Source organism: Oryctolagus cuniculus, chromosome 10, assembly GCF_964237555.1.
Source record: "Oryctolagus cuniculus chromosome 10, mOryCun1.1, whole genome shotgun sequence".
Classification (NCBI taxonomy): Eukaryota; Metazoa; Chordata; class Mammalia; order Lagomorpha; family Leporidae; genus Oryctolagus; species Oryctolagus cuniculus.
In genome coordinates this window covers 105,081,796-105,095,856 of record NC_091441.1, presented here as the reverse complement: position 1 = coordinate 105,095,856, position 14,061 = coordinate 105,081,796, and the positions used below count along the sequence as shown (strand labels likewise).

Below are 14,061 nucleotides of genomic sequence, written 5' to 3'. Positions count from 1 at the left end.
AGATGGCCCAAGACCTTGGGCCCCTGCACCCCTGTGGAAGACCTGGAAGAGGCTCCTGGTTTTGGATTGGCACAGCTCTGGCCATTGTGGCCAAATGGGGAGTGAACCAGCAGATGGAAGACTTCTGTCTCTCTCTGCCTCTCCTTTATCTGTGTAACTCTGACTTTCAAATAAATGAATAAATCTTTTTTAAAAAAAAAACTTGTAAGATTTGAGGGTTTGTGTCATTTGCAACTTAGCCTTATACGGGCTTGAACTTGAAACCATTGTTTTCTCATAGTGCAACTTAATGTCACATCTTTGTCTTGCTTGATGGTTACATAAGTTTTTCATTTGATCTCATTCTGAGTGCTTGGAGTCTGTAAACAGGTGGCTTTCAGGCCCTAAAGTAGATTTCATGCCACCTGGTATTTTAAGACATCCTTCCTAACTTGATGAAAACATTCTCCTACTTCAGAATTCTCTAGTGGGCAATTTCCCTCCTCTCTGGGGTAAATTCTTGACTCCCTTCTCGATCCATGTGAATTTTTTCCCCACATAGCCTACATTTTAAGTCAGATTGTTTGGAATAACAAAGTGTTCAATTCCAATCTGCTAGAGACTTGTTTTTTATTGACCAATATTCCGATACTCGTTGAATGGACAGAGTCCAGACGTAGAGAAAAATTCTGTGAGGCTGCAAGTCATCTCAGTAATTGAGATGTAAGTTATTTTTTTAAAAGATTTATTTTATTTATTTGAAAGAGTTACAGAGAGAGGTAGAGACACACAGAGAGAGGTCTTCTATCTGCTGGTTTACTCCCGCAGAGGCTGGAGCTGCACTGATCCAAAGCCAGGAGCCAGGAGCTTCCTCCGGGTCTCCCACGTGGGTGCAGGGGCCCAAGGTCTTGGGTCATCTTCTACTGCTTTCCCAGGCCACAGCAGAGAGCTGGATCGGAAGAGGAGCAGCCGGGACTAGAACTGGCACCCATATGGGATGCTGGCGCTCCAGGCCAGGGCTTTAACCCACTGCGCCACAGCGCTGGCCCCGAGATGTAAGTTATTTAATAGAATAAAAAGTGACTTCCTTACTTTAGCAACAATGTGAAAAGAGATATAACTGGCTTTGGTAATTTTTTCTTCATCCCTCCTCTTCCTTCTTCTGCAGGGAAAGGATAAGAGATAAAAGTGTTGGGGTTAAGCAAGTATATTTTTATTTCTTTTTTAAAAAATTTATTTATTTACTTGAAAGTCAGAGTTACACAGACAGAGAAGAAGAGGCAGGGAGAGAGAGGTCTTCCATCTGCTGGTTCACTCCCCAGTTGGCCGCAATGGCCAGAGCTGCGCCAGTCTGAAGCCAGGAGCCAGGAGCCAGGAGCCAGGAGCTTATTCTGGGTCTCCAACATGGGTGCAGGGGCCCAAGGACTTCGACCATCTTCTACTGCTTTCCCAGGCCATAGCAGAAAGCTGGATCGGAAGTGGAGCAGCCGGGACTCGAACTGGCGCCCATATGGGATGCTGGCACTGCAGGCGGTGTCTTAACCTGCTGCGCCACAGCGCCAGCCCTAGCAAGTGTATTTTTCAGCCCCTAACCTCATTCCAGCCTGCCTACTCCAAGCAGGACTAAAGTATGTTTTGCATGAGGGGTCTTGAGACAAATTGCTTCTTGATTTCCACCATATTGTATCCACTAAATTTGGTAAAATTATTTATTTAAGTGATATAAAAAATAGAAATTTTCATGATGTTTAAATGAAAAAGAAATGAGAAAGAGTTGATGTGTGAGAAGAAATCAAAGTATATACGTCAGCCAGTCACCTGGTGGCTCAGGTAGTGTCATGCACTCTCTCCATTTCCATTGGAGTGAGTTTCCTGTCCAGTTCGAGATCCATCTGCTCCACTTCCGATCCAGCTCTCTGCTACGGCTTAGGAAAGCAGAAGATGGCCCAACTCTGTGGGCACCTGCACCCGCGAGGGAGACCCAGAAGAAGCTCCTGGATCTTGGCTTCGGATCAGCGTAGCTCCAGCCATTGCAGCCAACTGGAGAGTGAACCAGCGGATGGAAGACACCCCCTCCCCCGCCTCTCCTCTCTCTGTGTAACTCTGACTTTAAAATAAATAAATAAATCTTAAAAAAAAAGTCTGTGATGGGGCAACAAAAAAAGGAAGGGAGCAATAATATATGCTGGATACTGATGGCCCATAAACATTTTTAAAACTGAACTGGTATATATGGAGTGAAAATATTCTAAAAAAGTCACAAGACATATCTGAAGGAAGCCTAAATGATGATGGAAATCTAGAAACGGGAAATCAACTCAAAGCTTCTGTGTATGGAGCCTTGGTGCCTACGGAACTTGCAGAGGGATGGGGGCTCTTGTCCTGGAAAGTGGGAGTCGCCCTGAAGGACTAGACTCAGTTCATGGCACTCACTGTCCATTTCTTTCCCGCCTTCTTTCTGCTCAGCCCACAGAAAGTGGCTTCTGCTTCCATCAGGCTCTCTGAGATGACCTTAGTAGCAGCAACTGGTTTGTTTGAGTTAATGCTCTCCACAGTGTATATCCCCGTTGAAAACGTATCCTCTCTGAAAATGCCCTCTTCTCTCCCAGGATACCACTTTCTCCCGATGTCCCTGACTTGTTGGTTCCTGTCTCTTTTGTTTCCTCCATTCTGTCCACCCTTTAAAGATAAGACTTTGAGATAAGTCCCCTTGGAACCCAGTCTGTTTTTTAAATTTAATTTTTTAAAGATTTATTTTTATTTATTTGAAAGGCAGAGTTATAGAGAGAGAAGAAGAGACAAAGGCGGGAGGGAGAGGGAGAGAGAGAGAATCTTCCATCTACTGATTCACTCCTCAGATGGTCACAACAGCCAGGACTGAGCCAGGCTGTAACCAGGAGCCAGGAACTTCTGGGTCTCCCACATGGCTGGTAGGCCATTAGCAGGGAGTTGGATCGAAGTGGACCAGCTGAGACACAAATCGGCGCCCATATGGGATGCCAGTGTTGCAGGTGGCAGCTTTATTGGCTACACTCATAAGTCAATCCAGGTCTCCCAGGTAGATGGCAGAAACCCAACTACTTGGGCCGTCACTGCTGCCTCTCAGGGTATGCATTAGCAGGCAGCTGGAATCAAGAGTAGAGCTGGGACTTGCACCAGGCAGACTGGTATGGGATGCACATGGGATGCGGGCTTCCCAGGTAGCATCCTAACTATTGTGCCAAATGCCTGCCCTGACTGCAGCAATTCAACAGAAGTCATAGTTGTCCAAGGTGTGATTCATTGATTAACATTCCAAGCAGTACATTTCACATGACCAGAAAACATCACCAGTCACATTTTCCTGCATATTCTGGGTAAGACTTGTATTTGTAGTCATTGGAACCTTGAGGGAATCATTAGAAGCCAGCATTCATGGGTGGCATGATGCTGTAGTATCACATGTAACCAGCGTTAAATAAATGGTATTAGGGAACTGAAGAGGCAAGATCTGTATTTCAACACAGCAGTGTTTGATGGCTTCCGGGGCATTTGAGGGAAAAGACGGGACCATGAGGTGGCAGTATTGCACAGCAAGCCTTATTAGGCACAGGATTGCATGAGGGGGAGTTTGTTACAGAAGGATTTTCCAAAGGCTGTGAGGCTGCCACGTAGAAGGGGAAGAGGGTAGGAGAAGTCCTAGGAGAGAGAGAAATTGGAGAGGGGACTTAACATTCCTGGGAAGCGTGACCCAGCAGCAAGTGAGGAATCTGGATCAGAGCACTTTGAAGGGTGGCAGCAGTTCTTAAAGGCCTTTTACAGTCACAGGATTTGTCTTACCCATGGCCAGACGTCAGATGTAGTTTCATGGGTTATTCACCGTTTAGCCAAGCTAACGACAGGAACTTTAGATACAGTAATATTCACATTGCATTAACTTAATGTTAGGAACACCAACGTTTTGCTGAAACTAAATTGCTGTTCTAAAACATTGTACTCCTACTGGAACATTCTATTCATCTCTGAGGCAAAGGTCGATTTCCCCTTTGTATACCTACTCAGCTACCTTGCTATGACTCCAGTTTCCCCAGAGCAGGCATGGAGATCCTAATCCGTGGTCTCCTGTATTTTATTTTCTTTTGGGAGAGATCAGTGCAATTCCTCCTTAAAAAAAATATCCTACCGCTAAGGACCTAAGACAAAATTACCCCTGAGAAGAGGTGACCTGTGTTCCAAGTGGATCCTGGACAGATGTTGGCTTCAGGATCTCGGGCTGAGGGCTGTGCTCTCCTCTGGGCCCTGCCACCCTTCCAGGAGGGGCCTGGCTTCACCTCCGCCCTCTCCTGACCGCGCTCCTAAGCAGCATGGGAAAGCACCATCTCTCTGACACTCTAAGGATCTTGGGAGCCTACAACACAATCGCCAAGTCTGTTTCTTGACTTTGACTCATCCTAAGGCCCCCACTTCATTCAAGGCCCCTTAAGATGTCTTGGTCTTGGGAGGCAGCGATGCTCGTAATGAGCCCAGCCCAGTACGCATCTCCAGATTCCTTTTCTGGGCCTCCAAGGGAGGGACCAACAAGCAGGTGGGAGAACAGCCCTGCAGGACTTGGGCCTGTGTGAGCAGGAAGCCAGCTGGGGCTGCCAAGGGGCGGGAGTCCTAGGCGGGCTCTGCTGCTCCCTGGTCCAGTTGGGCCCCGGCCCTCACTGGTTATTCAGTAGGACAAATGGCCCTGCCTCCTTTCCGAGGTCAGTGTGCCCGGATCAGGCTGCTCACCTCAGGACGAGGTTCCGGGAGGCACACGCATGCCAGTCTCACTTGCCTGCCCTGTCCCTCGGGTCTCACGGGAACTGGAAGGAAGCAACCACCAAGACGTGGGGTCCTCCAAGATCCTAGAGAATTCCGGGGCTGGGGGAGGGCGCGGGGGCAAGGTAGGAGGGAGAAGAGTGGATTGGCCGATCAATGGGTGACGTACTTCCGGGGTGGCCACAGTTAACGTGTGAGTTTGGTTGGTGAGAAACGGTGCTTCGTGCCGTTAGTCGAAAAGCTGCAGAGGCCGTCAAGAGCCCAGGGTGAGCTGATCTGGCTTGGACTGAAGGACGGGAAGGAAACCCGAGGGAGGAAGGTGCGGCCCCTGGTGCTGCTGGGGTCATCATCCCGAACCCCAGGCCCGGCTCGGTGGCGACGTCAGTAGGGCGGGGGGCGTTAGCACACCTGGCCACTGTCCGCGGGTTGCCGCCCCCTCGTTTCCCTGTGCTCAGGACGGAGTCGGGAGTGGACAGACTCGAGTGTTGGCGCTGAGGTTCTCAGAAGTTCTAGCTGGCCCTGCGCCAGGACACTGTGCCACAGAGCACGCCCCCCTTGGTCGCTCTCGTGCCCCGTGTTTGCCCTGGTTTCGAAAACCCGGAGCCTTCTCAGCCTGTGCGTCTCCCCTCTCAGGCGGCCCCAGGGAACTCAGACCGGGATGATTGTTCACCAGGTGCGATGTGTGCCCAGCCTGGAAGGTTGTCACAGCCCTAGAGCAGCCAAAACTTCGTCCCTACGGAACGATTTCTTGGGCGGCCCCTGTTAGCCTGCCTAGCAGTTGGGACCCCACGCTCCGGGTGCCTGGGCTCCTTTCCTGCCTCTGGCTTCCTGCCTGAGCACCCTGGAGGCAGCGGGTGATGGCTCAGGTAGCTGGGTACCTGCCACCCACGTGGGCCGCTTGGATTGAGTTCTGGCTCCAAGCCCAGTGTAGTCCTGGCTGCCGTGGGCATTTGTCTCTCTACCTCTTGAATAAATTTCTTTAAAAAAGGAAGCTTTTTTGACCTCGTCATATCTTTATTATACTCTTCTGTTCTCTTTTTACTCCACTGGGAGAACCTAACTGTCAAGGTTCATAATCGGGTGAAGCATTTGGCCCCTGCCCATAGTGATCTGTTGCCCACCCTGGCTTTAATTTATGCTTTAACTCCTTGCAATTTTCTCTTTGGGAAAGGAGGAGGGAGTATTTTGTAGGGTGGCCTTTGCCACCGTTTCACTTTTGGATGATTTGCTTTTTAGATTCTCCGCATGGCACGTCAGTTCTTTTGTCTTCAGTTCTTTTAATATGTCAGTTCTATTAACCCGGGGTAAAGGACGTTATTATAGATAGGATGACAGGATTTTAGAGAATTGGAGCACATAACTACAATGGATATTCTTTACTCAGTATGGATCACTGCATTTGTTACCCTTGGATAGAAACTGTCAGTTGGGGCCGGCGCCGTGGCGCAGTAGGTTAATCCTCCAAACCTCCGCCTGCAGTGCCGGCATCCCTTTTGGGTGCCAGTTCCAGTCCCAGCTGCTCCTCTTTCAATCCAGCTCTCTGCTATGGCCTGGGAAAGCAGTAGAAGATGGCCCAAGTGGTTGCGCCCTTGAACTCGCATGGGAGACCGGGAAGAAGCTCCTGATTTTGGATCAGCGCAGTTTCGGCTGTTGGGCCGTTGGGGAGTGAATCAACGGACGGAAGACCTTTCTCTGTCTTACCCTCACACTGTCTTTAACTTTACCTATCAAATAAATAAATAAATAAAAACTGTCAGTTGAGGGGCCGTAGCTGTGGCACAGTGGATTAAGGCCCCAGCATGCAGTGTCAGCATCCCATGTGGGTGCCAGTTCGTGTCCAATGCATCTGGGAAAGCAGCAGAAGATGGGCCAAGTCCTCGGGTCCCTGCACCCATATGGAAGACCCAGAGGAGGCTCCTGGCTCCTGGCTTCGGATTAGCTCAGCTCCAGCTGTTGTGGCCATTTGGGGAGTGAACCAGTGGATGGAAGACGACTCTCTCTGTCTCTACCTCTCTCTGTAACTGTTTCAAGTAAATAAAATAGATATTTAAATAAAAAAAAAACTGTCAGTGATTCAGCAGCATTACTTGTGTAGGCTTATGTTGTATTTCCTTCTTAAAATTCTGTTTACGCTTATTTTTTTCTTCAAAGATTATTTGAGAGATAGTGTTAGAGGCAGAGGCAGAGGCAGAGAGGGGTCTTCCATCTGCTGGTTTGCTCCCCAGATGGCTGCCACGGCTGGAGCTGCACCTATGTGAAGCCAGGAGCCAGGAGCTTCTTCCGGATCTCCCACGCATGTACAGGGGCCTGAGCACTTGGTCCACCTTCTGCTGCTTTCCCAGGCCATAACAGAGAGCTAGATTGGAAGTGGAGCAGCCAGGACTTGAATGGGCACCCATATGGGATGCTGGCACCACTGATGGAGGTTTAGCCTATTATGCCATGGCAGCGGCCCCCTGTTTACACTTATAACTGCTGTTTCTCCTTACTGGCACCTCTGAAGCTTCCGAGATGTGTTTTCTAGGCTGTCCTGATAGCCCTGTTTTCTCTGATAGCTTCAGCTTCCCCTGTCTTGCTGGACAGGGAAGTTTTCTGGACACTTCCACAAAAAGGGGCAGTGCGTTGACTACTGCATGAAGTCCTTTGTCGTGTTTGTAGTTGTTCCCTGAGACTTATGGCAGGCCACAGGTAACAGAGTTTAAATGGAAGCTGTTTTTATTACAGTCTGTGAGTACATGCACTTTTATGTTTGTTTGTATATTTGTTGACTATCTTTGAAGGCGGCTGTTTGTATTCAGGTGTTGCTTTTAATGATAACTCTTGGTGTTTTTCACTTTTTGAATGGCAGAGGCCTACTTCTGTATGATGAACCAAATTATCCAGAATAGGAGTTTAGAAATGAATTTTTTGCTTCCCTAAACTATAAATATTTGGAACTTGGAATATGATGAAATTGATGAATTCCTTTAACATGATAGTGTTTTTCTTCTCCTCACCCATAGCCTGCAGTATTATAGAATTCAATGGCTAGCTTATAATCTTTATGTGTGTTTGGGGGGGAAATAGTAGGGAGAAATAAAACAATCCAGGAAACTGTTTTCAGATTCTGACTTTGTTACTTGAGTCATAGAAACTGTCCTGTCCTAAATTAAGTAGCACAGGAGGAGAGACAGTGCTGAGCTCTGACAGTATCTGACAGGTTTCTTGAACCATCTCATCCCTGTCTGTGCTGTGTGGGTTCTGGCATCTTAACTGCTTGGGATTTCAGCTTTCTTCACAGTCCATAACGTTCTGTTCACTGTCTTCTCTAGTTTTCTGTCTTCTTGTTTATATTTTCCTGGGGTTTCTGAAATGACAGTTTTCTCAGTCAACCTGCTTATCACACATTTTTGGGGATGATCTCTCCTTCTTTTCTGCCTTCCCCAATATGCCTACAATCTCATCTGTGAGAACAGAACTGCTACTGAATACAAGCAATATCCACATGGTTCACGGAGCCTTGCACCCAGGGTCGGGGTCACATGCGGGAGTTAGGGTCCGCAGACTTAGTGTCACTAATATTTCTTTCTTTACTTTCAGCTCCTGAGACTTTCTCCAAGACAGAACTGAAACAGGTCAGATAATGACAGCTGTGTCCTTGCCAGCGGAGTCCCCGGTGAGCCGAGTTTCTTCTGCGTGTGTGTACACATAGGCATGTGTGTCTATACATATGTTTCTATGTACTTGCTATATAAAGGTGTATATATAAGGGCACTTTAAAAATTTTGTAGAAAAATGGAATTAAAAGAAAAGTTTATTTGGGTACAGATTATTCTCAACATCCGTGCATCAATTTTTCATAATAAGCGTTTCCCTGAATTTTTTAAAAATTTACTGCATGCCTCTACAGAAACATATATAACACACTTTAATGTGTATGTATATAAATTTCTCATACTGTATAGCTTGCTTTTAGAAATGTATACATCTATATGACCGTCACTTAAATAAAGACATGGAACATTGTTAATACCTCAGAAGGCCTTTCCCTACAACCCCAAAGGTTAACCACTATTCTGACATCTCTCAGCATAGATTAGTTTAGTTCTTTAACTTCATATAAATGCAATCATTGAGTATATACTCTTTTGTGTCTGCCTTCTTTCTGAATTATGTCTGTGAACTTCACCTGTGTTGTTGCTCATACAGTAGTTCTTTTTCATTGTTGAGTAGTTTTCCATATATGATTATACCACTTTTATTTATTTATTCTACTGAAGGTGGACTTTTTTCCCCTAGCTTTTCACTATTATGACTAAGAATATAGTGGGTACTCAGGTGGATATGGGCACTCATTTCTCTTAGCCATATCTCTAGGAGAGATTGCTAGGCCATAGAGTATGTACTTGGTTAGTTTTAGTAAATGCCACCTGACGATTTTCCAAAATAGTTGTTCCAGTTGATACTTTGATCTGCAATGTACAGTTGTGCCAGATCCTTGCTGACACTTGTCATTTGTTCATAGTATCTCATTGGGGCTTAAAAAATGTCCTTTTCTCTAGTCCGCAGCGATGCTGAGTGGCGTTGCATGTTTTTATTGCTACATGGACCCCTTATGGGAAGTCTTTGTTCAGATGTTTTTTCCATTTTTTATTGTGTGCTTCGCCTGCCCCTCAACTTGTAGTAGCTAGTTAATTATTGTGGATCAGTATATATATATATATATATATATCTATATAGATAGATATAGATAAGGTAAACTCCTTTGTCATATATATATATATAGAGAGAGAGAGAGAGAGAGAGAAGTCCTTTGTCAGATACACACACACACACATACACACACATGAAATATCTTCCCCCATTCTGTAGCTTAATTTTTCACTCTCTTGATTATATCCTTTTATAAAGAGATTTTTTTTTGCTTTTAATGAAGTCCAGTATGTTTGTTTTGTGTAAGATGTTGTTTCTTACTCAAAAGTCCTGAAGATATTCTTTTGTTTCCTTCTAGAAGATTTATTGTTTAAGCTTTCTACATACTTCTGTGATTTATCCTAGATTCAGGGTCAAAGCCTCCCTCTCCCATATGGATGTCCAGTTGGCTTGGGACCATTTATTGGGGTTTTATTGTCTTTTACTGAATTATACTGGCTGCTCTGTCATAAATTGGTGACCATATACATCTGCACCTGCTTTTAAATGCCCTCATCAGTTCTGTTAGCTCAGTTGTCTTTTCTTTGAACCATATCCTGTGACACTTGTGGAGAAGTATAATAATTTTGCAACATAATAGGACATAGAAGGCTTTCTTTCAAGGTAATTAAAAATATATTAAAAAGGGGGGCCAGTGCTGTGGTGCAGCAGTTTGAAGTCCCAGCCTGCAGCACCGGCATCCCATACGGGTTCCAGTTCGAGTCCCAGCTGCTCCACTTCCAATCTAGCTCCCTGCTAATCCGCCTGGGAAAGCAATGGAGGATGGCCCAAGTCCTTGGGCCCCTGCACCCACAGGAGAGACCTGGAAGAAGCTCCAGGCTCCTGGCTTTGGATCGGCACAGCTCCGGTCATTGCAGCCATTTGGGGAGTGAACCAGCAGATGGAAGACCTCTTTCTCTCTCTGTCTCTACCTCTCTCTGTAACTCTATTTCAAATCAATAAGATAAATCTTTTTTTTTAAAAAAAGGCCTTTGGGACAATGTAGAGCACAAGTATCTGTGGCCAATATATATATATATATATTTTTTTTTTTTTTTTTGACAGGCAAAGTTAGACAGTGAGAGAGAGAGACAGAGAGAAAGGTCTTCCTTTCATTGGTTCACCCCCCAAATGGTCGCTACGGCAGGCACGCTGCGCCGATCTGAAGCCAGGAGCCAGGTGCTTCCTCCCCGTCTCCCATGTGGGTGCAGGGCCCAAGCACTTGGGCCATCCTCCACTGCCTTCTTGGGCCACAGCAGAGAGCTGGCCTGGAAGAGGGGCAACTGGGACAGAATCCGGCGCCCCAACTGGGACTAGAATCCCGGGGTGCCAGCGCCGCAGGCGGAGGATTAGCCTAGTGAGCTGTGGTGCCGGCCAAAATATTTTTAAAAGAAAAAAAATATATAAAAATGGTACAGACAAAACTTGCTTTGGCACCTGGCTAATGGCTTCCCTTCATTTCATTGCCCAGGTTAAGACCACTTACTCTAGAGTTTTGTCTCTGAAATACGGAGCAGAGCTCCTCCCCTCGGGCTTGCACGTTTCCAATAGCTGCCTCTTCCGGCCTGTTGTGAGCCTTAGGTAACACGTTGTTCTAAACGCTAACGTTTCCCACAGAGGCAGCATTTTCCTAGCCTTCCCTAACCTCGCTGCCTCTGCATGGAGGTGGGGTGGGGGTAGAAGTCACTGGCTGGCTGCTTGAATTCTGTCTCCTCCTCCTCTCAAGGGTGAGGAATCATTTTTTTTTTTTCAGCCAAGGGTCATCTGGATATTTATAATGTCATTTGTGGGCCATGCAAAATGATCAACTTTTTTTTTTTTAACCTTTATTTAATGAATATAAATTTCCAAAGTACGGCTTATGGATTACAATGGCTTCCCCCCCATAACGTCCCTCCCACCCGCAACCCTCCCCTTTCCCATTCCCTCTCCCCTTCCATTCACATGAGGATTCATTTTCAATTCTCTTTATATACAGAAGATCAGTTTAGCATACATTAAGTAAAGATTTCAACAGTTTGCTCCCGCACAGAAACATAAAGTGAAAAATATTAGATGATTTTTTAAATGATGATGAAATCAGATCAGACCTATTGTCATGTTTAATCCCAGTGAGAGTCAAGTTGGGAATTGCTAATTTCTTCTTTTTTTTTTTAACAGAAGATCAGTTTAGTATACATTAAGTAAAGATTTCAACAGTTTGCACCCCCATAGAAACACAAAGTGAAATATACTGTTTGAGTACTCGTTATAGCATTAAGTCTCAATGTACAGCACACTAAGGACAGAGATCCTACATGAGGAGTAAGTGCACAGTGACTCCTGTTGTTGACTTTACAAATTGACACTCCTGTCTATGGCATCAGTAGTCTCCCTATGCACCAGTCATGAGTTTCCAAGGCTATGGAAGCCCCTTGAGTTCTCCGACTCTATCTTGTTTAGACAAGGTCATAGTCAAAGTGGAGGTTCTCTCCTCCCTTCAGAGAAAGGTACCTCCTTCTTTGAAGACCTGTTCTTTCCACTGGGATCTCACTCGTGGAGATCTTTCATTTAGGTGTTTTTTTTTTTTTTTTTTTTTTTTTTTTTTTTTTTTTTTTTTTTTGTCAGAGTGTCTTGGCTTTCCATGCCTGAAATACTCTCATGGGCTTTTCAGCCAGAAAAATGATCAACTTTGACTGTGAGGGCCTGCCTGCAGTTGCCTTGGCAGGGCCAAGAGCAGCTGATTGTGTGGGCCTGCATGTCTTAGAGAAGGAAGGAGACGAAGGACCCAGTGCTGAATAGGTGTCATTGTGGGCGCCCTTCCCAGGCCCGTCACTGATACGTTAGACCATCACTAAAGACCCGAGGTCCAGAAGAGTGGGGCTTTGTTGTTTCAGGAATCAGTGGCTTTTGAGGATGTGGCTGTGTACTTCACGAAGAAGGAATGGGCCAGCCTGCTGCCTGCTCAGAGGGCCTTGTACAAGGAAGTGATGCTGGAAAACTATGGGATGGTGGCTTCCCTGGGTAAGCGGCTCACCAACGCCTGGGCCCTTGGGCTGAAGGGCTCGCTCATTATTAGCTGACTGCAAATGGCAGCGTCAGAGCTGCCAGGCATGGAAAGCTGGCGACCCCTCAAGGGCTTTCCTGTTGCTGTCATCTAAGGTCTTCCCGTTTCCTAGCTGCCTTAGGTACACTACATCTTAGTACCCTCAGCCTAGCCTTGAGTCTCCAAGTTATCTTCACAGAGCCCGGCCCTTTTGTCTCCCTGTGAGAGTTGCTCGTAGGTGCTGAGTGCCTGCTTCCCATGATGGAAATTTTCATCCTCTAACAAAGAATAGAAGACGTAAGAATACATGTTGTTCCCCTTTCAATAGAAACTGGCCCCCTGGAGTGTTTCAGGCTCTCTTTGGAGCACTGTCCTAAGGCTTCTTCCCAGGATCCCTGCTGTACCTCTTCAGGGTGCCTCTGGCATAGCCCACCCGGGAGGCACTCTCCTCCCCTCCCCTGCGCGTCCTTGAGTCAGCCTTGTTACTTAGCTCATGACCATGTTCTGTTTTCTTCCCTTCAAGCACCACCGCCCATCTCCAAACCAGCCCTGATCTCTCAGCTGGAGCAAGGGAAAGAGCCGTGGTTCACCCGGCCACAGGGAGCCCTAAACAGGAGGGCCCGGAGAGTGGTCTTTACAGGTGGGTGTAGCAGGGGGTCTGCTCCAGCTTCATCTCCTCCTTTGCCTTCATTTCACCAAAATGAAAGATGTGTGTTCTCTGTGCCAGCAACATGGGGTACACCGGGATCCTACATCTCGCTCTGACCAGCCTGTTTGTCGTAGCTTCCCTGTGAACTGTAGTATACAACACCCTGCCTCCGAGTTTCACACAAGTTTTCTAGATGCTAGTTATATGTGGTTACTTTTTCCCAATTTCCCCTAGATAGGCTTTGGTGCAGTGTTATCTTGTCCATTAAGCAATAAAACAAGTAGAAAAATGTATTTTTGCTTTTTATAATATATTAAATATTTTTACTGAAAAACCTTAAGGTAGCTTATGGTTATTATGATTTTCTTCCCCTTTAGGGTACATCTTAAAACTACGAAGATTTACTTACTTAGCTAAAATGATATCACGTGCAATAAAATTAAAACTTCTCCAGAGTCGTCGTTGCTGGGAAGACAGAACAAAGGCTTAATTCTTGATCTTTAAATACCAGTTTTCCAAGTAAGGAATTGATTAAAGAGCTACCTTACATGATGTCAAGGGCACGTTGTATCTCTGGACTTGCAGGTTTCTGTAGGTTTAATGTTTTCCAGTTCATTAAAGTTACTTACTTTGATGTACAAAGCAAGCTCTCATGTCTTTATTTTAACTTTTATGGAGAATTCACAAACCATACAGTGCAACTATTTAAAGTGTACAGTTCAATGGCATTTGTCTTCACTCTCCAAAGTGGGGTGGGGAAGCTTTTTTCTGCCAGCGACCATTTGGATATTTATAACATCATTCATGGGCCATACGAAATTACCAAGTTAAAAGTTATCCTGCAGTAGATGTATTGAATTTTAATTCTTGCCTGCGATTGCTTTGGCAGGGCCAGACCAAATGATTACAGAATTGGACTTAGGTGGTGGCAGGGGTAAGTGGGGTGGGGAGG

At 45.9% G+C, this 14,061-nt stretch overlaps 1 protein-coding gene across 5 annotated transcripts in view; it reads left to right on the top strand.

The window, feature by feature from the left end:
• KRBOX1 (KRAB box domain containing 1) overlaps nucleotides 1-13,751 on the top strand; it is a 65,115-nt gene extending 51,364 nt beyond the window's left edge. For 3 of the 5 annotated variants that reach the window (XM_070050963.1, XM_051851846.2, XM_051851847.2), the window contains 4 exons: nucleotides 8,344-8,419; nucleotides 12,312-12,438; nucleotides 12,984-13,100; nucleotides 13,487-13,751. In XM_070050963.1, the coding sequence (XP_069907064.1) occupies nucleotides 8,387-8,419; nucleotides 12,312-12,438; nucleotides 12,984-13,100; nucleotides 13,487-13,599 (390 nt within the window). In that variant the 5' untranslated portion in view covers nucleotides 8,344-8,386 and the 3' untranslated portion in view covers nucleotides 13,600-13,751. Of the gene's footprint in view, nucleotides 1-4,880; nucleotides 5,084-8,343; nucleotides 8,420-12,311; nucleotides 12,439-12,983; nucleotides 13,101-13,486 lie in introns of those variants that run through there. The other 2 variants (XM_017343668.3, XM_051851845.1) reach the window with 2 other exon arrangements.
• The last annotated feature ends 310 nt before the right edge of the window (nucleotides 13,752-14,061 follow it).